Source organism: Xiphophorus hellerii, chromosome 11 (genome assembly GCF_003331165.1).
Source record: "Xiphophorus hellerii strain 12219 chromosome 11, Xiphophorus_hellerii-4.1, whole genome shotgun sequence".
NCBI classification, from domain to species: domain Eukaryota; kingdom Metazoa; phylum Chordata; class Actinopteri; order Cyprinodontiformes; family Poeciliidae; genus Xiphophorus; species Xiphophorus hellerii.
In genome coordinates, this window is record NC_045682.1 from 24,022,499 (window position 1) to 24,047,286 (window position 24,788).

General features: G+C 39.7%; 1 protein-coding gene across 2 annotated transcripts; it reads right to left on the bottom strand.

The window, feature by feature from the left end:
• Positions 1–1,103: 1,103 nt before the first annotated feature.
• On the bottom strand, positions 1,104–22,823 carry ssh2b (slingshot protein phosphatase 2b). Of its 2 annotated transcripts, XM_032575468.1 has the most exons (15): positions 22,493–22,823; positions 18,233–18,276; positions 9,425–9,537; positions 9,247–9,311; positions 9,040–9,161; positions 8,887–8,952; positions 8,729–8,794; positions 8,407–8,601; positions 7,940–8,033; positions 7,691–7,819; positions 7,373–7,419; positions 7,042–7,188; positions 5,994–6,194; positions 4,511–5,480; positions 1,104–3,583 (listed from the first exon to the last, which is right to left on the bottom strand). In XM_032575468.1, exons 1-15 carry the CDS (start codon positions 22,553–22,555, stop codon positions 2,375–2,377), a joined length of 3,531 nt encoding a protein of 1,176 aa, XP_032431359.1. In that variant the 5' UTR covers positions 22,556–22,823; the 3' UTR covers positions 1,104–2,374. The 2 variants fall into 2 exon arrangements, with proteins under 2 accessions (XP_032431359.1, XP_032431358.1); XM_032575467.1 differs by lacking the exons at positions 18,233–18,276; positions 22,493–22,823 and adding an exon at positions 11,945–12,386.
• Between the last annotated feature and the right edge of the window lie 1,965 nt (positions 22,824–24,788).

The following is a 24,788-nucleotide window of genomic DNA, read 5'->3' on the forward strand; positions in this document are numbered from 1 at the left end:
CATAGGGGCGGGGAGGATGTGCGTTCACGGCGGACACTACCGACCAGAGGTCAATCACTGATGCCCCCCTGGCTATTAGGGGCTGAATAAGTGATACACTGTTAAAACCAACTGTTAGAATTACATGAATAAAACTGATGCAACAACTTTTGATGCCACTGAATGTGTGTGGAAAAGTTAAAGTATGCTACATTTATTTAACTCAATTTAAATAAAAAAAAATCCGTTTTATATTTTTATATCATATATTTATATATAATGTAGACAATTATATGCAAATTTGGGTATTTTTAAATAAAATGAGTAAAAATAAATAGGATCTTCACAAAAAAGTTATAAATGAACTAGTTTATCTGTTGAACACTTTTGAAACAGATAGACCATCAGAAAAACTTAACTGGTGTTTACAAGCAATCTGATTCTTTGAACATCTCTTACTTTAAACAATAGGACTCTATTGTTAAAGCTTTTGTTGCAACTTGGCTTGCTTACAATGCTCTGCTATTATTTATATTTAATTTATAATTATTTAATTGGCTAATCATTTCACTGAACAGAGAAGGATTTTTGTCTCTCCTAACCATTCACTTTTTCTTCCATTTGTTACATTTCCCGTTTATGTTTCTATTTTACCAATAGGCCTTTATCAAAGAACATTAGTAAAGAACATTGATCTTTTAAAATGTTAAGGAATTATATACATAATCAAAACATATTATCGTTCTATTGTGCAACTTTTGAGTGAAATTATGCTGGCTGGAAAGTTGAGGGGTGGCAGAGGATGTTATCTGGAAACATTAAAGCAACATCTGAAGAAATCCATCAGGAATTGGACTGAAATCAGACTTTTAAATCCACAATCAGTGTAATTTTGCGTAAGTGACTGAAATACAGAGTCAATGTTTTAGAGTGACCATCAAAGACAGGCCATTAATGGGCAGAGCTGATAAGGTTTGCCTAACCAAGATGGCCAACCTTCCTGACTGAGTAACACTAGTTCTACCCAGGAGGCCGAAATTACTTTGTAGTTTAAAGCTAAAATAATCAAAAGCAAACTTTTCTCTGGTCGTTTTACCAACAGACTTTAAGTCTCTTTAACAAACTCAGAGAAAACATGACTTTTAATAATCTCCATTTTTATGATCACATTTGAAGCACAATATAAAATATTTACATCAACAAATTAAAATAAAATCCAAAATGTGGTTGACATTACATACACACACAAAGGCGCACACACATACCCGACACCTACTACCGCCTAAGCATGCTCCCCCAAAAGTAGCAAACCTACATAAAAATAAAGTCACAATCAAAAGTAAAAAAAGGGAGTAAAGTGCATGTATGACAGACGTCCCTGTACAGATATTTCTGATTGCAGAGAAGCTTCACTTGCCAGTCACAGGCACACTCCTAAAAGCTGTACTAAAGAGATCCATTCAAAATAAAACTAACTCAATCACCGACACATTCCAGATGTTTATTAAAAAAAAAAACACACGTAGGTTCTAAACACTCAGAATATAGACTTACATCCAAAAGAGATCACAGCAGAAAACTCATAAATATACACTCTGCCATTATGCTCCAAGCCCCCAAAACTACCCTTCCTCCCTCACAGCTAAACACACGAGGAATCAGTTCTGAGTGGCTTCAGAGCTGAGAGAACAACGAAAGATACCAGTTTTTTTTTTTTCCAGTTTATCAAGTGTAGTTCAAATTGTTTCAGACTGAGGAGGACATTCCAGAAAACCAGAGCCTGACGACTGCGCAGGTCAGATTTGGTTGAGGTATTGATATTGTGGTACGAAAAATAAAAAACACATTCTTCCACTCTTTCCATTTAAAAATCCAAAATTTGGGATTCTACTTCCTGATTAAGAAGTGTTGGGAACAGATTTCTAATCTGCATTCAAGAAACAGTTGGCGGTTATGATTTCTGCCTGATTTTGACAGTTACGCAAAAATATTGGCACAAAATGAATAAAACTCTCCAGAAAATATGTTTTGAGAAACATTAGCAAGAGGCAGAAACAACAGAGGCAACATTCCACCTTCCTGTGATATACGAGAACGATCAAGAAAACCAGCAATGATGGGCACAGGGAGTATGTACAGGCTCAGGAACAAGTTTGGGTTTTGATTATGCTTCGGATCAGACGACGGTTCTTATTGTTTAACTGATGGTGTCGCTGATTTCACAGAGGCTCTTGGTGGATCTGTAGGGAAAAAATTTACAAAAAAAGACAACTAAAAAGTATCCTTTAAGGCAAGAGGCTTCGGTTTGCTGAATAAATCCAACATGTGCACTTGATTTCCACTTAAGAGGTGCACGCACACAAACACACACACACGCATACACACACAGTGAGGGTCACATGGTGTTGTACAGGGTGCCAACAGTTCTTTTCTGAAGCTGCCTCAGCGGATGAGTCTTCCCATACTGCTGCCTATTGGTCAGAAGAGTCAGCCCAGGAGAATGTAGAGAGTCTTGATCAGCGTTTGGAAGTTTTTTTGACGATAGAAAGCCTTCTCCAGCAGTACAAACGTTCTTAGCTTGTGGATGTTTGCTGCTTGATAGAGGAGAACTGTGCACTCGCTGCTTTTTGGATTCATCACCAGCGGCGTGGAGAGGAGCTTGAGAAGAGGGCGGAGCTGCAGCGGAGCAGCTGCGCTCCAGCTCATTCAGATCGTTGGCTAGGAGCTCCAGGCAGCCCAGTTTGGCCAACGACGCCGAGCGCTTCATCAGAGATGGCGGGGTCAGGCCCGCCTGCCGGATTCTGGCTTCCACCTCTCTGACCCTTTTCTGCAAGCTGTTGCCTTGCTTCCGAGCGCTTCCTGAGCCCTGGCCGAAGAAGGCTCCCGCTGAGCCGACCTGTTGAAGGAAGGCACCCAGCTCGCACAGGGTCTCCCACGTCTCCCTCAAGGTGACGTCAGCGTGGAGTCCCTCGGCGAAACAGTCCCAGTCCACGCACGACTCGAGCTCCGTCACACCTTCCAAACACAGGAAATTTACCGACGAAAAGGGAGATGGTGCAGAGTGTTGGAAAGGAGAAGAGGTAGACAGGAATCTGGTATCAGCAGGCTGGAGTTTGAGTCCCTTTGTGCTTTTCTCAACATTTCCCAGAATCCTCCACGTGTTCCCCCTTCCAACCAGTCTAAACATGCCATCTCCCTCCTGTGCTCCCTCCACAGACACCTGCGGGGAAACTGATGCGCCCTGTGGCACTGACGTCATGGAGTGGATGCTGTTTGGACGCCGCTGGGAGCCGCAGGTGCTGCCAGCAGACGAGGATAACGGCGTCTCGTGTTCCTGTTTCATCCGCTGCTCTAGCTGTAGCGTAGCTTGCCGCACAGACCCCCTGGTCCAGTCGTTGTAGAGGCGAGGGGGGGCGGCCTCCTCATCCTCTTTCTGTTTGGATTCCTCTCTTACACTCTTGGCCTCCTTCTGAGGGACAGCGTCTAGATTCTCCATTTCCTGCTTCGACCTCGTCCCGTCTTGGTCGTGGGAGCTTTGTGGTTCGGGTGGGGTGAGGGTCTCTGTGGGGTTCACTCCTGCGACCTGCGCAGGAACTGGCATTTCCTACAGAGCAGAGATCATTCAGAAGCAAAAATATTAATAAAGTGAAACCAATAAAAACATGTGTGAACTTTTCTACATACAACCACTAGAGGGCACACTTGAATCATGAGAATCTAAATGCTTATTTGGAATAATTTAAATTATATACTGTTACGTAAATACAAAAGTCAAATATACTTGAACACACAAAACAATCATTGAGACGTTAATTTCAAAAATCCAATTCAAAAAGTCAAACTTATCCTATTCATTATACAAAAAATTATGCATCAGGGAGTGTCTAAGTACCTAAGGTAAGGTTAGGTGGAAGAAAAAAAGGTATATTAGGAAAAATGAATTCATGCTACAAGGATAACTGGAGCCTTGAGAAGCCTTTTCAAGAGCAGGGAGAGATTTACAGCTGTTGCATTCGTCATCTTAACCTGAACCAGAGACATCATCAAAGAACTTGGCTGCTTATTGGTCCAAAGGCGTCTTAATTCTAAATATTTTCTACATTTCATTTAGAGATCACAGGTCTTGGTGTCTGGATGTAGTGCAGAAATGTTTCTTCTGTGGATGAACTTTAGGAAGATGGTGATTTCACACTGCCAACAGTACCAATGCCAGGACTAATGATCATGGTGTCACTATTATATCAGTGCCAGAAAACTGATTTGACTTTAAACGCAGAGGAACTATGGCCGACTGTGAAGAAATTAAGAAATGTATCACTTTGTGCTTAATGAGTTCATCTGAGTTGGACTTTTTGAATCGAATTACTGAAAAATAACTTGTTTTCAATGATATTTAAAGTTAAAGATATGTAAATACTGTAGGATTTCTAAGATAGTTATAGCTTAACTTCTCAGAAAATTCACACACTCACTCACACTAAGGACAAAGACTGAAAGAAGGTATAGAGGAAAACTTACAAGCAATGGTTACCTTTCTGTTCTCCTCCTCCTGACCCCCACTGTTTACGTCCTCCTGTGGTAGATGGTCTTTGCCACAGCTCTTCAGCTGCACAGCAGCACTCTGAGTTTTGCCATCGTGACTCATTCCCTTGAATTTTTCCCTGGCACTAAAAAAGTTTATGTGATCTGCACTATGGCCGAACAGCAGTACATTGTCCTGCGGAACCGAGGTGGGTGAGCTGCTGATGTCATTGGAGGAGGGCAGATCTGAGCCACATGTCTGATGATCATTTGTTTCTTTAATAGGCACTGGTGCAGATAAACAGTGGGGTCCAGGCTGGTGTGTGTTTGGTGGCTCAGGTTCCAACACCAGGAGGGTCGAGGAGGAAACCTGCGGTTTGGCGGCTTCATTCGTGGTTGATTGGGCTGGAGAGGGGAGGAGGTGGTGAACAGAGGGAGGTGGGTGAGGCTGGCCCACCAAAACGCTTTGTGCAACAGTCACCACGTCTGTCCGCTCCGGTTTAGGGACCACTGTAGCAGCCCTTGGCTGGGAGGGGGGGGGCGACGATGGCTGCTCCTCTGAGTCACACAGACCATTGGAGAGGGTCGGAGATAACACAGAACCAGCTGTGGAGTCGGGGTGGGGGTGGGTGAGCTGCCTGCTGGCGGTTGTATCAGCCTGAAGGGATTCCTCCAGGCTTTTAGCTTTAGCATAATCTGATAAAGACGGCGCATCATCAAAGGCAGAGGAGCCGAGCCGACTGGACTGGGTGCCGGTGTCAGGCTGGCTCGTGGAGTATGTTGTTTTTCCAGCGCTCTGCGACGTTCCCAGTGAGTCCAGCAGATCTCTCACAGAGGGGCCCGGATTGCTGCTGGCCTGGTTATGGGGGTCCGCACGACCCAGACTGCTGGGTTGGGCGAGGGACTTGGACAGGGGCTCATGGTGTTCAGAAAGATCGCTATCAGAGTGAGAACGCCATAACTTGTTGTGCCTTTGCTTGCTACAAAATAAATGACAGATGTATAGACAAAATTAACAAAATTTAGCAAAATTAGTTGATTCACATAATTTATGTCAAAGTTATGTCCTATTGTGCAAGCTTATCATCTCAATGATGGTTAAATTATGAAAATGATTTTTATTATTTGAATTTTCTGTCATTAATATTTTCCCTTTAATAGGCCACGATTGGTGAATGGCAAATCAAATTAAGGAAAAAAAAATAGGCATTCATCTAAAAAAATGTCTGATTTAATGAAGCTCTGTTGTATGTTGGATAAGCAGAAACACATCTTCCATAAAAACCTTAAGATATTATTATGTTTAGGTGTACATTTAAATTCAAAACTGACAAAATTACTAAAGCAGTAAAAATTAATCACAGCACAGACATTAATACACCAAATAAGATGATAGGTTCAATCACATATTCCATTAAATTGCTAAAGTAATGACGTTTTGTATTTTTTGTTCCAAATATCCAGTGGTTAAAATGTTATATGCGTGTGTGTACCTAGCTAGCAGTATGCCCTGGTACTCCTCCAGCTGCCTCATAAAGGACGGGTTTGGTTTGGTCACAGTCCGACGCTCCTTTACGTAATCGAAGGCATTTTTCAAATCCCAGCCATACTCCTTCATGGCGTACGCAATCACCGTGGCTGCAGAGCGGCTTATTCCCATTTTACAGTGGACCAGGCACTTTGAGCCAGATTTCCTGGTCCAGACAAGAACAATTCAGTTATTCATTGTCATTTTGTGTTTAAAACCGGCATGTAGAACAAATGAGCTGATTCAGAAGCAAAATCTCAAGGAAAAGAAAAACTATACCTTTGGAACAGTGAAAAAAATTAGCTGATGGTTTATGTTTAAGTAAAAAAAATCCTTCTCTTGTAAACTTTTTTTGACAAAAGTTTTAGTTTAAAGTGAAACTATAGTTGTGTTGATTAATTTGGGATAGAGTTTTTCTGCAGGCTCAAATCTTTGTAAATTAGCAACATTCCCCAATGTAGATTATGTAAACAACATTTGGAAGTAAATGAGAGCAATACTAAGAACTATACAAAATAATCAGTTACCTGATTAAATGTAATAAAATCACTAAAACATAAATTATCACTAACCCTGACAAAACATTTATTCACTCCAAGTTCCAAAAATCATCGAATGTGAGAAAAAACTTTTTTTTGTTTCCTCTTTATCCTATTTTTTTGCTTATAAACTAACTCAGACCAGCTGAAGTTTTAAATTTATATCAGTCATATGTGTTAAACCTGTACTGGATTAATCTCCATCTTAAATATATTTGCTGAAGCACAGCTTACCTTTGATATATTTGTCTGTAAAAAGTCCAGGTTGTGATGTGTAAATCAAAGATAGTTCAAAAATAATCCAATTAAAAAGAACTTTTGTTCTTTATTTCTCTTTCAGAAATTTAGATTTTTATCTTAAAACAGGAAAAATGAATTAAGACTGGAAACACCGTTCTTGTTACACATCTTTAGATATTTTAAAAAACAGTCTTCATACTTTTCCAGATTGTACAGGAATCCAATAAAACTCACTTTGCTCTAGATATGAACTTATAGGTGTCGTTCCAGTAAGCAAGCAGGTCGGTGGCTTCCTCGTCATAGACGCGGATGTTGTGGTACTCAAACACACCGGGGAAGAAATTATCAATTTCCCTCGTTACATTCAGGATGTACTGAACGCTGGACAGGAAATAAACAGAGGTTAGATGAAAATAAGAGACTGCTTGTCTGCTGCAGTTTAACTCAAAACACACCAAGCTACAATGTTCTCATTTTAAGCATATTTATTCTTTACTGTTTCCATTGCTATCCCTGCTATTGATGTTTCTTTGAATGTGTTTCGTTGCATTTTGCTTTTCCTTACCCACTCTTCTGCAGCTCTTCCAAATTAGATGCATTCCACTCAGATCCCTGTAGGAAACAAAAGCAATCCTCAGTGTTGTTCTAGGCCTTCCTCAGAGCTTTTCATCAGTCCTAAATCCCATGGCAAGTTATGCCTCATGCGCAGTATGTCTTTACAAACCAAACAAGCCCCAAGTACCTTAAAATTGCAAGCAATTTATTACACAAGACTGAATCAGATTGCTCTGGTTTAATACACAAAGTGAAGCTAAACAGTTCTAAGCTTTTTCTGTTTAGAGTAACATCCAAAAAAGTGTTTAAATGTTTGCTGCCAAAATACCAAGAAGACGTGGTCAAAGATCTCAGTAGGACTGTCCATCTGGCCCAGAATAACAATCATCTCTTTGTCGATGAACTCCTTGAACTCTCGCAGGTTGCATGTCATGTGCATTTCCAGCTCTGTCCGGATCTGTGGGACACAATCAGTCAGAGAACAGGCTGTTCAGTTTAACCTAATTTGGAGCAACATCTAAATAAATGACTGCTTCTGCTTGACAGATCTTTACACCAAGCATCTGAAGCAACTCACTTCTTTACAGGTGACATTCTCGAGATCTTTCTGCATCATGATCTCCCTCAAACTGGTTTTTATTTGTCGCTCTGTGAGCTCTCTCTCTGTGGGGCTGGAGAAACATAAAAAGTTAAACAAAAAAGCGCTTTACAAAAGTATTCATAACAAATGTCTTTAAAGGCACAAACTTCAATGTATTTTATAATAATTTTACATAATATTCCAACATAAATTAGAATGCATTTGTGATTGGAACATGGCATCTGTGGCAAGACTTAAAATAATTTTCTCCAGATGCTTTTAATGCTCAGCTATTTTGCAAAAAACTAATAGTTCTACAAATTGCTGAGTGATGTGGGTTCAGCACAAACACCTTCAGAACTTTGTAAGGTAGAGAAAGGTTGAAAATATTAATAAAAATTAATACTTTTGCATGGTAGTGTAAATTAGGAGTATGCCAACTAATATAGGATTTGAATATTTACACATCAGAGAAAAGGACGGGTGAGTCGGCGCGGTGTGACTGCACATCCTGCATGACGTTCCACTCGTTGATGCGGGCCTGGTCGGAGGACACCCTGCTCTGATAATAGCTGACCCAGGTGAGGAACAAGCTGCCTGGGAAGTAGTTGTGGCAACGAGCCACTTCGCAGGCCTTGTGAAGCGACTGCAAAGACGACCTGTCAATATGAGTTGGAAAGTGTCACAATTCTGACACTGAAAAGGTTTTGAGAATGGAATAAAGACGATGGCAGGAAAAAAGCTTTAAAACAATAAAAAGATCAATTTGTTTTTCTTTAGACTCACCACATGGCTTGGACAGAAACAGGCTTGAATACATGCACTTTGTTGTCTGTTGATACACTGAATCCCCTGAGAGCAAACAAAGAACAGCAAACTTTCAGTCATTTTGCCATCTTTTGCTTGGACTGTGCTCAGTTTCATCATGTTTAGAAATGTCTCACCCGTCTCCATCCAGGTGTATTAAGGTGTCACTCCATAAAGGCAAAACCATACCAACTGAACATGAGCTGTAAGGAGAAGAAAAACCCACCATTTTACAACTTTATGACATCATCAAAGCTGCAAACATGAACTTGGGTGCTTCATTTTCTCACCTATCTATGGGACTAAAATCCATGCCTAAAACCACGCTCTCCTCCGTGTCCTGGCGCCCAATAGTTGAGACCACGACCATGTAGCGTGTGGCCTGAGTGCTGGCGCTCTCCAAACGAACCGCCTGGAGGAGGAATGATTAAAGTCAGAAGCAATTTAAACACCAGCGCTGAAGGCAGATTGTGCTTTGAGCAGCAATGTGCACCCACCAGCTTGATATTGTCCTCCGGTCTGAGGAGAGTGAACATGGTCTGTAGATGCTGCTGGATGTCTCCTGTTAGGATTCAAGAAACAAGTCTGATCAGACTGAATTAATGCTACATCATTGAGCTAAAAAAAGAAACTACAGAAAGAGGTAGTTAATTTAAACAGAACCTTTCGCCTCACCTGCATGTTTACTCCGCAGCTGTGTGAAGCGAGAGGCTGAAGTTGGAGACGAGCCATTTCCTCGGGGCAGGAAGAGAGCAGCTCCCTTGACCGTCAGGAAACTTTCACTGATGCTGCAGACACAAAAAAGAAATTGGTTGAAAAAAATTTATTTAAAAAAGAAACACATTAACACCTTTTTGGGACTTTATATTTCAGGGACTTCACACAACAAACATTCAGATCAAGAAAAATCTTACACTGGAGGGTATGTTCATTAGCATCCCTGGTGTAGATTGATAAAAAGCCTAAGAAATGAAATCATTGTTGCAGCATAGTCAAGCTAAAAATGCTGAAAGATCCCCGATTTAATATATTCATTGGTTTATGCTAAGGTTTACTGGGATGTTAGATGAAACTTTTTACTTTGGTCAAATGAGAGACCAAGGATTCAGCTTTTTGGCAATAAAACGCTGCAGGCGAGCAGAGCATGAAAATGTAGAAAAGCACCTCATCCCCCACTGTTAGGTATAGGTGGAGGATCTTTGATGATATCGGCTTGTGTTTCTTTCAAAAGGTCCTGGGAACCTTGGAGTGTGTGGCATCATTAGCCCTTTGAAATGTGGAAAGATTTTTATTAAAAATTAGGCCGCTTTTGCTCAGCCCAGGATGTAGGATAGGAATAATGGCACTATTAGTGATTTTCTTTACATGTGAATAAATGCACCAGAATTAAAAGGTTATTTATTTTATTATTTGCAGTGAGGTAAATCTATAGTAATAAAATGTTTTATCATATATACACATCTTTAAATGTTGCCAGCACTGGAGCTGTTTGTTGCAACTTGCCACCTTAATTTTCGCTGAAAGTTCAGATACTTTTGTGGCATTTCATTCCCCAGCCATATCAAGCAACCATAAAAATGTTTGTTCAACAGTATCTGGTAAATGCCTGCAATCAAAGCTTGCCTGAAAGGGGGATTGCACTTCAAAAGTTCTGTTTTGATTTCAAGTTTCTTCTGTGCTCTACTAAAACAAACAAATAATCTTGTGCACAACCATTACAGGCAAGATTTATGAGCTTCAGACAGTTGAGATTGCTATGTAAAACCAAACCCAGCTACATATAGCTATGTTTGCTGCGTTGGATTTTATGTGTTCCTAAAATGACAGAGGCACGACAAAAATGAACTGGTTTGCAAAGTAAATAAAAGCAACTTGCACTTTGACATAAACAATTTCTTCTTTCTTTTGAATTTCCTCAATTTTTCTGGGATATCACTACTTGCTCACACAAACTTGAACAACTATCTGCCACAAACTTGGCACCTCTCACTAAGCCACTTAAGCTGAGAACACTTTGGATAATTGAATTATGTAATGGACTTAAGGTACCCAACTCAATAATCTGATTGCAACGTTCTCAGGTGTTTTTATTGCCAATTGTTACCGAAATTCAGTGTAGTGGTGATTACATGTTTTGCTTAGCAAATTGTTGGCATTCTCAGGATTAATCCAACGCTGGAACTCAAGTCTGTTTGTATTTTATGACGACGGTGAAGGCAGATCCTGTCAGCACTGATGACTGAATGTCCATATCCGTCACTCATTTCAAAGCCAGAATATAAACATAGGGCAAGGCTGAGGTGGAGAGACAGAAAGTCTGGAAATATAACCACCTGTCATCAAGTGGTGGAGTCATTACAAAACAAAAGTGACAAAAAAAAAGACAAATGTTGGCTTTAGTCAAGCACTTTTATGCTACAAAATTCCACTGTAAAAAATGTTGTATATTCTAATGAAACAAACAACTACATTTTTTAAGAGAAAGTTTGTTTTTTCTGTGAAGGATTTAGAGAATCAACAAGGATTAGACATCCTAAAAACACAGGCAACACTCAGAAATGACAGCACTGACAGTGTGATGACAATACCCACATGCCACTCTTCAAACCAAAAAATAAATATGCATGTTTGCACAATGCCGTTAGCATGCCTTCAGGATCTTCATACCAAGATCTTGTGAAAGAGCTGAGTTTGCACACAGACCCACACAGCATGTCTTATGGAAGTGTTAATAATGAATAGGTGCAGGAAATATTTCTTGCTTTGTTGATCAAACACATAAATCACCAATAAATGCCAGCATGATCCAGAGTGTTCATCTCCAGAGATGACAGATTAATTATAAGCTATGAAAGTGACTGGGGTACACAGTGTGCTTGCTGCCCTGTGCTCCCTTCAGATGCATGGAAACGGAGGTGGGTGGAGGGGAAGAGCATGTGAGGAGGTGAAGCATCTGCAGGGAAGTTTGTAAGGAGGCAAATGCAAGATAAACCCTTTCATCCAGGCTGAAACTGGCATACTTTCTATAAAGTATAGAAAGTATACTTTATGGCTTTAATGACTGCAAGTCATTTTAATCCAAGCCTACTTGGAGCATGACAAAGACTTAAGAAAGTGGGGTAAATAAAACAACTTAAAGTTGAGTACAAAATGTTACAGCAGCTCACATTCTGATGATTTCCAATCAGAACTTACAGCTGATAGGTTTCTCCCTGGGAGATCACGGAGTTCTCGGTGAAATAGGGTCTCATCCTGACCCCACAGCAGGCGCAGAAGCAGCCGGCAGACGAGCTGCGAGGGGCGGTCACCACTCCGGGAGGCATCGCTGCTCAGGCGGCGGGGACGGGACGCGCTAAATCGGGGTTAGCTATCGATAACCGCCAACCAGAATGCGTGAATCCCACAAGGATTAGCTCAAACCTAAAAACTACGCTAATTCACACTTTGTCGGTTTTTTATTATTTCTCATGGCACCGCAACAAACGAGTCTCCGGTTGCTGCTCACACCTGCGCGGTATTACGGTGAGCACAAAAAAAAAAAAAATCCCGCAAAGACGCCGACACGTTTATTAACAGAAACAGTGACGAAGCAGGTGCATCACCATCTGCTCAGCGGCTACTTTCTCATGTGTCTGCGGCAAGCTGCGGTAAATCCTCCCGCTGAAGGGGAGGAGACACTGGCGTGGTCCAATCGGAGGAAACAGCAGGATGTGAAGGTCTGGATGACGGATTATCAGGGGGGAGAAATGTTAGAGAGGGGCTCTTGAGTAAGAGACCTAGATTAAGAAATATTTTTTCAAGCGTATATTACAACATACTGAAAAAGGTTGCACTGCCATTGGTCATTTTTCTTCTGTGAAGGATATCTGGCAAAACATTGCAACCTCTGACAGGTTATGTAAATGACTATTTTCATTATTGCCCCTGAAGGTGGTCGGACATATTAGGCAGGGAGTGAACATTTTGCCCTCGAAGTTGGCATTTTAAGCAGGAAAATGGACAAGAGTAAGGATTTGAAGGACAAAACTGCTGTTTTTGTGGGATGCCCCGTTCTCCTTAAAACAGTTTCTGTTCAAGACAGAAACAGTGGTAAACATGTGACAGGGTCACATGCAGAGTGAAGGTTTGTGATCAGACCTAAAAAACAAGCCACTATAGCTCAAATCATAAAATCTCAGAATATACAGAGCATCACAGATTTTGTGAATGGGGTTGAATAGTCAGATTTGTCCTGTCACCAAAAAATGCCAAACATTGGGAATACAAGCATTACATTTGGACCAAAGAGCAATAAAAAGCCACGTAGAAACACGCTTTTCTAAGGAACACTATGGAAACAAAATGCTTTGCAAATCTAAAATGTGTTGTCAGATTGTAGTTTGTCAGACACCACAGCACACCTTCAGAGGTCTAGTGGAGTCCAGGTCTCGACAGGTCATGGTTGTTGTGGGAGAGAAAAATTTTTAGGTAGGTTGTCATAATATTATGCCGTTTGGTGTCACATGATGCAGTAAAAGCCAGCTGACATAATCAGGAAGTAGGAAGTCTGACAGGCACAATTATGATAAAACCCCTCAACATAAAACATAAGCTGGTTTAGATAATTGGATGGATGGATATTCAGATTTATCTTCTTTAACCAGCTTGTTGCAACTTTTCAGCTTCTCAGACTTTAACTTTCTAAAATTTCCCAAAGATGTTTCTCATGTTTTCAATCCTGGTAAGACAAAATCCCATTCTTGTGACTCTTGTTTAAGGAGTAATAATCTTCCCTCAGCATGAAGCATCCTGTGAATAGAGTGACCTACATATTGATCATGTTTGTGTTTTCTGATCACTTCTGCTGGGAGAATAGCATAACATATAGCAGGTCTGCGTTTGAGCCAGCTAAACCTGATACCGTGGGCGTTTCCAGAACAACAAACAACAAAAACAACAACGGAAAAAGACGATTGAGAAATCAAAACTGACAGTCCAGCCTTCCCATGTGTGTAGTAGAAACCTGACCATCGACTTGGGTCACGCTACCCGATGATCACACATGGTTTCAGTTTTTAGGCTACGTTACATGCTGAGGGAAACTGCTTGGTCACCACCTGACAGCAAAACACTCCCCAGGATAAACAACAACTGCAGTGGTCTGCTATGTGCTGTGGCTCATGTAATACTTATTGGGTCCGTCTGTGGCATTTATTTTTGGGCATTCAAAGGTCATCTCTGGCCTTCTTTGATCAAGGAGGAGATAGCTCAGACCAAAATACTTGCAGCAATCTTTAATAACCTTCATAATCTGATAGTTAGCAAAACATGTAAACACACTGTTTATCTGGCCAACAATACTTACCTTTTTCCCTAAACAAGGACCTTTACATAGTTCTCTGATTCTTTGTTACCAACCTTTTCAAGTGATAAGGGAGTGTTAATGCCATTATTCGTACCACACATCACAGGTCGAGCTAGAAAAGGTCAGAGGCCACCAGCGGGATTATGTTTGTGTTGTTGAAGCCATTTCTCAAGTTCCACCTGACTGCTCGGTTTGTCTGCTGAAACTCACAGCATCCAATGACATGCGACAAAGGCAAGGATGTGGTTTTTGCAAGCAGACACCAGACACTCCACTGTTACTCAACTGTTGCCAGATGTATAAACACATACAGTGGCCTTACTGATCACAGAAGAGCCTTAAGTATTTAATTTAAGACACTCGCTATTTAGCAGGAATATCACATGAGCTGTTAAATTAGATTATTAACAGTCTCATCAATGATGCAAAATACTTTCTGTGCACCAAGTTACAACAGGGTTGAATTGAAATGCTAAATTAAACCCTCATTCTATTTTGTTCTCCGTCTAGAGTGTGAGATTGTAAGGGATCAGGAATACTGATTAAAACTATGAGAGAATCATGTTTAAATCCTCAGTCTCTTTGTAATGTCCCCTCTGTGGGTCAGCCAGTGAATGCTGCTGCTTTAGCTACCGCCATAAAGTGCTGATGTCACAAGGTTTAATCAGCAGCGCTGCAGTGGGCCTCGCTTACGTAGGCACAACCGCTGCATCACCACATCTGAGTCTGAATGAACGTCGGCTGCAGAAAACACACACACATTTTAGCAACGTCAAGAGGAATAAACTCGCTCAGATCCCTGCATTGTGGAAAAATTCATTCAGAATGCCGACTGGCTCAGGATCCATCTGAGAGCATTATGATGCAGATTTAAAAGACAAAGAGAATAAAAAAAACACAATTAAAAGTTTCTATTAGTATTTAGGGAAAACATAGAGCTGGAACCACACTAGCCTCTGACAAGGGTTTTGTTTCTGCTCTGGTAATATTGGATTTATGTGTTACTTTCAACATCGTAGCATTATTGTACCAAGACTTTAAGATATAGTTGGGATTAGATTTTATAGACTTACATTTGTGTATGAACACAATAAACCCATTGTTCATACCAAAATAATGCGCAATGTTGTGCAACCTATTCTGATCATTTTTTAAATATGCTTCCCCTGGGACATATTTTTTTAAAAACACAATATACAGTTATACTCTACAGATGATGATATCATGCTCTATTTATTAATAAAATTAATCCCTACTAAAATTAAAAGTCTTCTTAAAGAAATTAACTCTTTGATACCCTGCAGCTTTTTTAAGATGGATGTTGGATGGATGTTTCGGATGTACAAATTTCATCCTGTGGCATCCTAACAAATAAAAGAAAGTAATGTTACTCTTTCAACAAGTCTATCCACCTCCTAGGAATTATCAGGGAGAAAAATTTAACACGTGTATAAGAAATCATGCTTATCTTTATCTGAATAAACAATATTATACAAAACTACTCTTACACAGAAAAAAAGAAGTACTTCAGGTTAAAAATCCTGCACTGCATGGGCACACATGTGAAAACTTTGACTTTTGTCCCACTAAATGACTATAATTACTATAATTCCACTATTTTGGTGACAGCTGGAGAATTTTATATTGACATTGTTCAGCTTTGGATAGAGGATAATACTCGGGTTCTCCACTAGCAGTAACTTCTGGTTACAGTGGCACTCCAAATCAAAACAAAAGTCCCTGGGAGGAAACAAAGGTTTCTATTGTGAGCTGTAAACGAAGACTGTAGAAAAGTTGGGACAGCACTTTAATTATAATACCAGCTGTCAGGGATTCTTGACCATCAAAACAGCAACCTGGCCAGTTTACAAAACCCAGAGCAGGACAAGTTGGGCAAAGTTAGTTTAACAAGATGCAAAGACTGATTAAAATGGGTAAGTATACACCTGCATGCAGGCACTCAAAATACTCCATTAAATTCAAAGACTTTCATTCAACGAACGGCAAACAGAGAAAACCGTGTCAGATCACCAGTGGACGTGATCATCACAGCCCTTGAGAATTCGATTTTTTTCCCCGCTTTGATCAATTTATACTTGATTTTTTTTCAAGTATGAAAAGGAGTTGTCTTCCAGGGGATGTTTTGGTTCAGCTATGATGTGCCACTTAATTTCCATGTTGAATTGCTGTGATTTACAACAATTTTCTATAATCTGATCAATACTGTTAATCAGCAGGAGGTGGCTTAGCGTTACTTTGTTTAGATCACGGGTCGTATCTGATATGAGCCTATTCACACAATCAGTGGAAACATGGTGTAATACAAATTCTTCATTAAGATTGTTCATTTATTGATTATTTATTTGTTATAATATATTTCCACAATGCTTACCAAAAGTTTAACTACCAAGAAAGATCAACTGATCTACAATGGTTCAGTAACTGAGTAGAAAATTTGGAGAAATTGTAACCTTTGGTTATAAAAATTCTAGTTTGACAGCAAATTAGTATGTAAGTATAGCATTTCTTATACAGTACAGTTCTTTTTACAGAAATAAATTATATAACCATCAGATTATTCAATAAACAAACTTAATTTTACAGTTTTCTGTTTTTATTTAGTAGCCAAGACATAAACACATAAAAGTATCTTCAAAACAACTAGAGGCATTTGAAATGTATGAGTGACAGACATTTTCTCAAGCCTGATATCAGAAGTACACTATACCGGGAAAATAGTATGATGAAAATTTTGATTGGCTCAACAGACACAAAAAATTGGATTTCAGATAACCTTCAGTTATTAGCTTCTGCAGCATCACCCTTAAACAAGTACAACAAGAAATTTTATCTCCTACTTTTCTAAACTAAAAGCTTTTTTACTGAACGCATGTTGCTGTTCAGAAACAGGAAAAGTAAACATCACAGAAGGTCTGAGATCATTTTTAAGTCAAGAAAAGTGCCAAGTTTTCAAACTGAACGTTGTATAATTGAATGAAATTAAATTTTTAAAAAAAGATAATAGATCCTCTATATCAGGGGTCTCAAACTCCAGTCCTCGAGGGCCGCAGTCCTGCAACTTTTAGATGTGCCTTTGCTGCACCACACCTGAACAGAATAATTAGGTCAATAAGGCTCTGGAGAACTGATCTACACAAGGAGGAGGTCATTAAGTCATTTCATTCCAGTGTTTTGTACCTGTGGCACATCTAAAAACTGCAGGACTGCGGCCCTCGAGGCCTGGAGTTTGAGACCCCTGCTCTATATAAAACTCGAATACCATGAGGCAAAAATAATAATCTGCCAGATGCTGCTTTACTTTTACTACAAATCTTCACATTTTTAGAAACTGATTTGCTTTCAGAGCAGATGACATAAATGTCCCATCAGTCTTTATTAGGATTTGAAAGTAAAATTGATTAAACTATTCAAAGTTAATATGACATCTGATCGTGTACCTTTAACTATGTAAACACATACATAATCAACCCCTATATGCAAGCAAAGATTTCCATGCCAGCTGCACAAATACAGTCATTTCTCTCAGAGGGATGGCGCAGAGTTCTGATGACCAGACAGACACACAAATGCTCTGAATTTGGGAGTGGTTACCAATCTGTCCCTGGATCAGCAGGGCAGCTTCCCTGACCCACATACTGACATCAGCCCAACACAGGTGCTGCTGCCCTCTAAAGGACAGACAGAAAATAACCATTAATTATCACCAAAGGATTTCAGGCTTTCACTTGTGATTAAAATGCTGAATCTAACAAAGGAGTAAGAGTGCTCAACATTTAAACACATTTGGCAACGGATGCGATTTCTGATCACTGTTGGTTCAAAAGCAGTTACAGCTGTGTTTGAGTGAAAGCGGGTAAACCAACTCTCCAGCTCTGCAGCAGCGAGGGGCAACCATGGACTGAGACGTGACAACAGCAGCAACAGCTCTTAGTCACATCAGATTTACAGAGAAAGACTTTCTGACGCAACATACAAGCACAAGTTTAACCTGGTAAAACAACACTGGATTTAGGACATAGTAATCATAGTCTACACACACACACACACACACACACACACATAAAAATTATAATGAGTTTCATCTGAGACAAAAAAAAACATGGGGCTAAAACTATTACCTCCTCGGCTGAGAGCGGCGATCATCCTCCCCACTACCGGACTCCTGGGAACAAATAAATAATATATCAGATTAAAAAATATAATGTACACTCTTCATTAAACATAATGACATCTAAGGTGAGCCTTGGCATCATTGTAAAAATGGAAAGAGTGAGGTATGTTGGTTTAATCTGATTTTACATTTCTATTGCAAAATGCAACAAAGATATTGGAATTTCACATTTTCCTAACATTGCAAAGCCAAAGTTTAAGGTAAATATGGTTACTATTACTGTCCTAAACTGAATGCTTTTTCAAATTCAAACATCAGATTTTTGGCCTTCAATTCAACAGTGGATAAAAGGAAAAACTATTTCACAGTTTTCTGGCATCTGTTCAATTTTAAAATGTGTAACACTATTCTCAAATCTGGAGTGTATTATCCTAAACTAAAAACAGCCTTTGTAAGGCACAGTTTGTGATCTATAATACATTTTAGTTGTTTGGAAAACATCAAAAATAAAAAAATAGTTTCAAAGTTGTCAATGGCATTCAGACCAGATCCAAATGAGGAACCACTGGTTCTGTTTTAAAGGTGGAAACAGAAAGACAATTACTATTGGAACTGCTGTCACAAAATTGAACTGTTGAGCTGATATTGTAATGAATTAAAAAACAATTTAAACAAATAAAACCATACAAGATGTCATGTATCAAGTTAGTTTGAAAAGAGACAGAATCCCAAACAATTTATAGTCAAACATAAAAAAATAACCTGTTATGATGCGTGAAAGAACAGTAACTTTAACATTTACACACACAGGTGTCACACAAAGAGAATAAAAGTACAAGTGGCATCTGTAGAGTACTGCCCGGCAGAGCCATGCGAAGGGGGCAGAGTTCAGCTCCAACTCAATTTACACACACTGCAGGAAAATGATCTCATTCTGTTTTTAAGGTGTGGCTGGGCAGAGAATAAAATTTTCACACACACAAACACCAACAAGCAGGGAGATGGGGGAAAGCCAAAGTGTAAATAAACGTAATATGAAACCTCGTTAAATGAAAAAGCCGAGGCTTGGCAGCAGATGAACACTTGGTACTTATCTTGTAATGCCCGGTACTTATCTTGTTTATTCTAACGTGCCTTAACGACATTACTAAAACATCAGCAGCTTTACAAAAGGTAAGGGTGAATAGTAGGTTGATGGTGGGCAACAATGAGCACAGACAAAAGATGACTGAAGCAAGGAAGAAAGCTATAATGGAGTATTATTTGCTGATTCATTCATGCAAATTGCAAACATGACCTTGGCATATTTTGTATGCAAGAGTAGAAAGAGGATAGGAAGATTTTGACCAAGCCGTCTTTGGAAAAAAGATGAAAATCGCGTTAAACTATCATTGGCAGTTCTGACAACACTGCTGTGGCTGTAGCTTAATATAATAACCGCAACGAGTGGCGCTCATCCGCTTTCAGCCAACGTATCCGCAGGTTTCCATTGTCGGCTGTCAGACAGAACAGCCCAGGAGACAGTTCAAATAAATCCTAAGCACAGATGAATGTCTGAGGTAAACTATGAGCAGCTGGAAACATGAGTCCAATAACGAGACTGCTCTGTTCATGGCTTATGACTGCACAAATGTAAAGAACTTTATCTTATGGTAGGTTTTGATTTTGCGTCAGAAGATTGATATCTGCTTTTTTATGCAGGCATGTCACATGCTGCTACCACCTGAACCTTGTTTGGATAAGAAAACAAAAATTTTGCATACATGAAAATGTGAGAATTTTCCAAGGTGAATGGAAATGTGAGGCCTGAGCAAAAGGGGCAACAGAAACTGGGCAAAAGTTTCTGCTCATGTACAACACCCTGTATTATCTGCCTTCATTAGAAAAATACTAAAAAGATTGTAATCTAGAGGCCAACGGATGGCTTCAGCATGTGTGCAGCACACAATGGATTTCCCCTAACTCGGGCATAGTTCAAGGAAATGTTACAAAAAACATGTTGAGGGCAAACAGCTAATTGGCATTTCATTAAACGTCTTCGTACAACACATGCACACATCACATCTATTCAAATACGGGAAGCTGTGCAACTTGTTATTGCGGTATTTGAGCACAGGTCACAAGGTAAAAGCATATTTCCACCTGAAAGCACTTCCCTACCATTTACTCCATTACTTCAGCAGCTTTTCCCTGGGTCAAAAATAAAACCTCTATAAAATGAGATTAAAACTCAGATTGGCTACTAATAATTGCAGCATTCTCTCCTCTATGCTGTTTGTTTTTGTGCTTCATGAGGAAAACAAGACAAAAAATGTGAGTGTACACAGCAAGGCAGTTATCACTATGCCTACTCACAGAACCTGTTTTCCTCTCAGAATACAAAAGGCACGGGGTCAATTTTCAAGGCCATCATACGAAGACTGAAACTCTTTTTGTTTAAAAAGTAACTTAACATCAGCGTCTTATTCACGAACATAGCAAGGGAAAAGCAAATAGATTATTAATCTGATATACTAATGGTTTACTTGTAGGGAAACTGTAATTCTGAAACACTTTAGCAATTATATTTGACTGGATGGTGTAGGTTTGGGTCAGTGTTAGAGATTCGCACTATGAAAGCCATGACTCTTTCAGGGGTTTCACAGTTTTGCCACAAATCAATTACAAAGGTATGATGTGACAGGAGGAAGCACAGTGAAGCTATGATCAGCAGTGCTGCCTTGCACCAAGAAAGTTCTGGGTTCGAATCCTTGCCTGGGCTCTTTCTGCAATGCGTTTGAATGTTCTCGCCTGCGGTTTTCTTCAAGACTCCAGCTTCCACTCACAGTCCAAAAACCTGACTGTTCTGTTCATTGATCTCTGTCTCTAGTGGTTGTTTTTCCTGTCTGTCAAGCCTGTTTGTTGCCCTGTGATGGACTGGTGACCTGTCCAAGGTGTACCCTGCCTCTTGTCCAATGACTGCTGGAGATAGGGAACCAGATCACTGGATGGATGATCTAACTGTTTTTGTTTAAAGCAGAAAAGTTACAGTATTGTTATACAAACAAATTACCTATAGAAACTTAAGAAAAAATGAAGAATAACCACTCACTAGACATAGTAATCTTTCTGCAGAGATGACCCAATGAAATGGCCTGAGATTTAAATCGGACAAGTGATTAGTGATTAGCAGGCAAATTACTAAAAAAAAAATTTTTTTTTAGTCAGTATATCCTTCAAAACTTACAACTTGCACAGCTTCAAGTATGTAACTGCAATAACTAACACCATGTACATTAATGTACTTTTATTAAGTGGCAAAAATATATACGTCAGCCTCTCCAGATTGCATGCGTCTTTCAAATTATACAATGACACTCGCATTTCTAAGCAAGCACGTACAGGTAAAAAGAAAATCTGTAAACTTCACTGCCTAAGGCATCAGAAACAGTACACAAACAGCTGCACCTACACAGGAAGTGTGCACACAAGCCTGATTTTTTTTTGTGTACAAGTTTGCTTGTAGATTACTTCCTCTCTCTATTTCAGGCTTTCTGGGGTGGTTCCTGTTTCTCTTAGTCCTCCAAAGGAAAGAACAACTCCAAAAGCACCTGTGTTTCTCATTTGCATGGGGCTACCTTCACAACACACCATAACACAACACCGCACACAGAAACAGGAAGAGAGGGGAAGACTGGTAGAAATTATGCAGAGTGTGTCTGGGGAGGTGACAGACATGCAAAGACATAGACACACACGTCCATATTCGCCCATATACAAAGAAAGTTCACAGAACTCCTTTAAGAGGAAGCACAATGGTATTTTGTTTGTTCTCGTATAGCCGAAACAATACCTCACACATGTAGAGCAGATAATAAAAGAGAGGAACTTAGTTAAGTATCTGAGTAGAACATAAGCTTTTTATCTGGGTGGAAATGTACATACAACAACCATTTTAAAGGAACATTATGTAAAGCCTAATTTCTCTGGAAGGCAGTGGTGTGACGCTTTGAAAACTAAATACGACCAACACAGACCAGAACGCAATTTCTGAGCAGGTTTACTTTGCATTAAGTAACTAACTGAAAAATGATGTGCTATAATTCACGCATGCGCACGGGTACAAAGGCGAAGCACTTGGAGACAGTCAGCAGCCGTTAAAAAAAGACAGCGGAAACGGAGCCCTGGGCCGCCTTCGACGACTAGAACATGTGGTTTAAGGTGACAGTGGAAGCTATAGTACAGGAGGGTGAATTAAATTAAAGGCAAAAATGAAAGCGGCTCTCACCGAAACGCAGGGGCTGGAGCTGGTGCTGGGGGTCGGTGAACGCTGTACGGTAACCAGCGCCATTCAGCGACCGGGAAGGGGGCACCTGTGAGGAAGCGATGCCGTCGAGACGAGCATAGCTGTCCTGAGAGGGGGAAACCTCCGTAGAAGCCGAGTTATTTGTTCCTCTGGCTGTTTTTCCTTTTCTTCTTTCTCTCTGGTCGTGGACAGTTTGACTACTCCCCGGCTGTTTCCTCTGTCAGTTTCAGCTGCGCATGCGCAACTATCCCTAGCTTGTCAGTCTCGATTAACCGTCTGAGTGCCGGGTGTAAACAAAGCAGCTGTGAGAAGTGTGCCTTAGGCTAGCCATAATGTAACTTCTAACAACATAGTTATGAATTTCAATGAAAAAACCTGAATTTCTTTCCTGACAAATACGGTGCAATCATTAGATACACACAAATATGTCCCTGAGAGACCTCCTCTGTTATAATTTAACAAAACTAGATGAAACTGAATAAATAAGTCTTTGTCTGGGATTTAACAGTCCACCTACAATCTAACCATGTCTTATGCTCATGAAAGTTTGTTGGTAACTGAAATAACAGTTGGCTGAAGAATGTTAGTGATGCATATCTCCTTATTAGCAGGGAGCACAATTAGATTCTTGATAAACTGAAGTTACAAATACGCTTATCTAACATTTCAGACAAACAAAAAAGCAACTATACATTTTGTGAAGGTAAACATTTAAATATATTATGCAAACTAATTTGTATCATCAGTTGTCAAAGCAAGTGACAACGTCTTAACTTATTTCTGTACCTGAAAAAAAAAATGTGTGAGAAATGATCAAAAACACAAATTTACCATGGGGTTAAATAACCAAGCAAGGCAAAACCTTATTACCTGTAGAAGTAAAAGACTTATGGATTCATGGGAAAAAAAACTCTACACACAAAAGTCAAAACTCAGTATTAAAACCCATCACTTTCTATCTGTGGGAACAATAAACTTAGCTTTATTCAAAACGATAATACATTTACTGAAAATGGCTCAGAAAAGCCACAAATAATAAAAATTACTGGGGAAATTATAGAGACTAAAACACAAATGAAAACAGCTGTACAGGGATTTCTGATAATGGAGATGCAAGCTATTGAAAAACAAATCAACAGACACAGAGCTGCTAAATACGTAAAAAGAATACAATGAACAGCAATAGCACCAGCACAAATTCAAAGATGGTATTTTCAACAAATCTATTAAAAATGTATCTGTTTCGTGACTTCTCGTTTCTTCAGTTAAAATATTTGTGATTCACAATAGCTTGAAGTTCATCACCACAGAGCTGGTGAGAAGTGTTTATGAGAAAATTCTCATAATACACAAAGAGTGTATTTACAGACAATAGATCATAGATTACAAAATAAGCATAATTGACAGGCTGCTTCTTTTTAGTTCTTTAGTCTAAAACTGTTATTGGAGCCAACCATTGCAGTTCTCACTGAAAGGTATATGGTTGTTTTCCCAATGGTTGCTAACGCGTACATTATTTTATTTGCATATACAAAGTGAAGTGGCTATAGGAAGTTGGGTTACATGTCACAACTCTGGTGATGTAGCCTGTCTGTCTGAACCTGTACTGCTGCAGTGTTATCTTCACCGCCTGAGGCCGTGCACAGATTGATGATAACAGGAACTATAGCCTGTAACAAACACTCGTATGTGTGTCATTGAAAGAGGCAGCGCAGCCCAGATACCAGACTGCAGCAGTATGCACATAAGGAGAAATTGTTGTAGCTATTACTACGAGCTGTTTACAGACTGGTTTCATTTTGATAATCAGACAGAAATGCCAAAATATTATAGATTAAAGCGATGAATCACGACGCTTGGAGCCAATCTGAAACAAATATTCAGACCATTCATGTCGTTTCCTGGTTGTTGTCAGCTCTCTTCTATTTATGCGTCATTCGAAAGCATGAGGAGGAATTTTTATATCTCATTTTTGTCCCTTCTTTTAACGTCCTTTGTCTTTATGACTGCCTGCGTGTTGTTTTAGTCATTCACATCTGAGCTCCCTCTATCAGCACTCTTTTCATTCATGTGTCAGGCTGCTTTGGCTGTTCTATTTGTACCAGAGGGATTAGCAGTAACTGCAGAAAGGAGATGAGATGCAGATTACGACAGAGATAATAGTCTTTGGATTTAGACTCATTCAGAGGAAGCTGTGGGAATATGAAACCACAGGTTTAATCATAGGTGAGCCATGAGCTCTGGGGATCTGCCCCAACATAATGGCTTACCACTTACA

Bases quoted from the DNA above. Each gene is read 5' to 3' on its own strand.
- ssh2b (XM_032575467.1), bottom strand. From the start codon at position 12,072: ATGCCTCCCGGAGTGGTGACCGCCCCTCGCAGCTCGTCTGCCGGCTGC. The intron at 8,602-8,728 runs GTGAGTCTAAAG...TCATATTGACAG, and splicing joins GTTTCTGTCCAAGCCATGTG to GTCGTCTTTGCAGTCGCTTC. The intron at 8,034-8,406 runs GTAAATATTCAA...ATGTTTCTCCAG, and splicing joins CCCGTCCTTTTCTCTGATGT to CCCCACAGAGAGAGAGCTCA.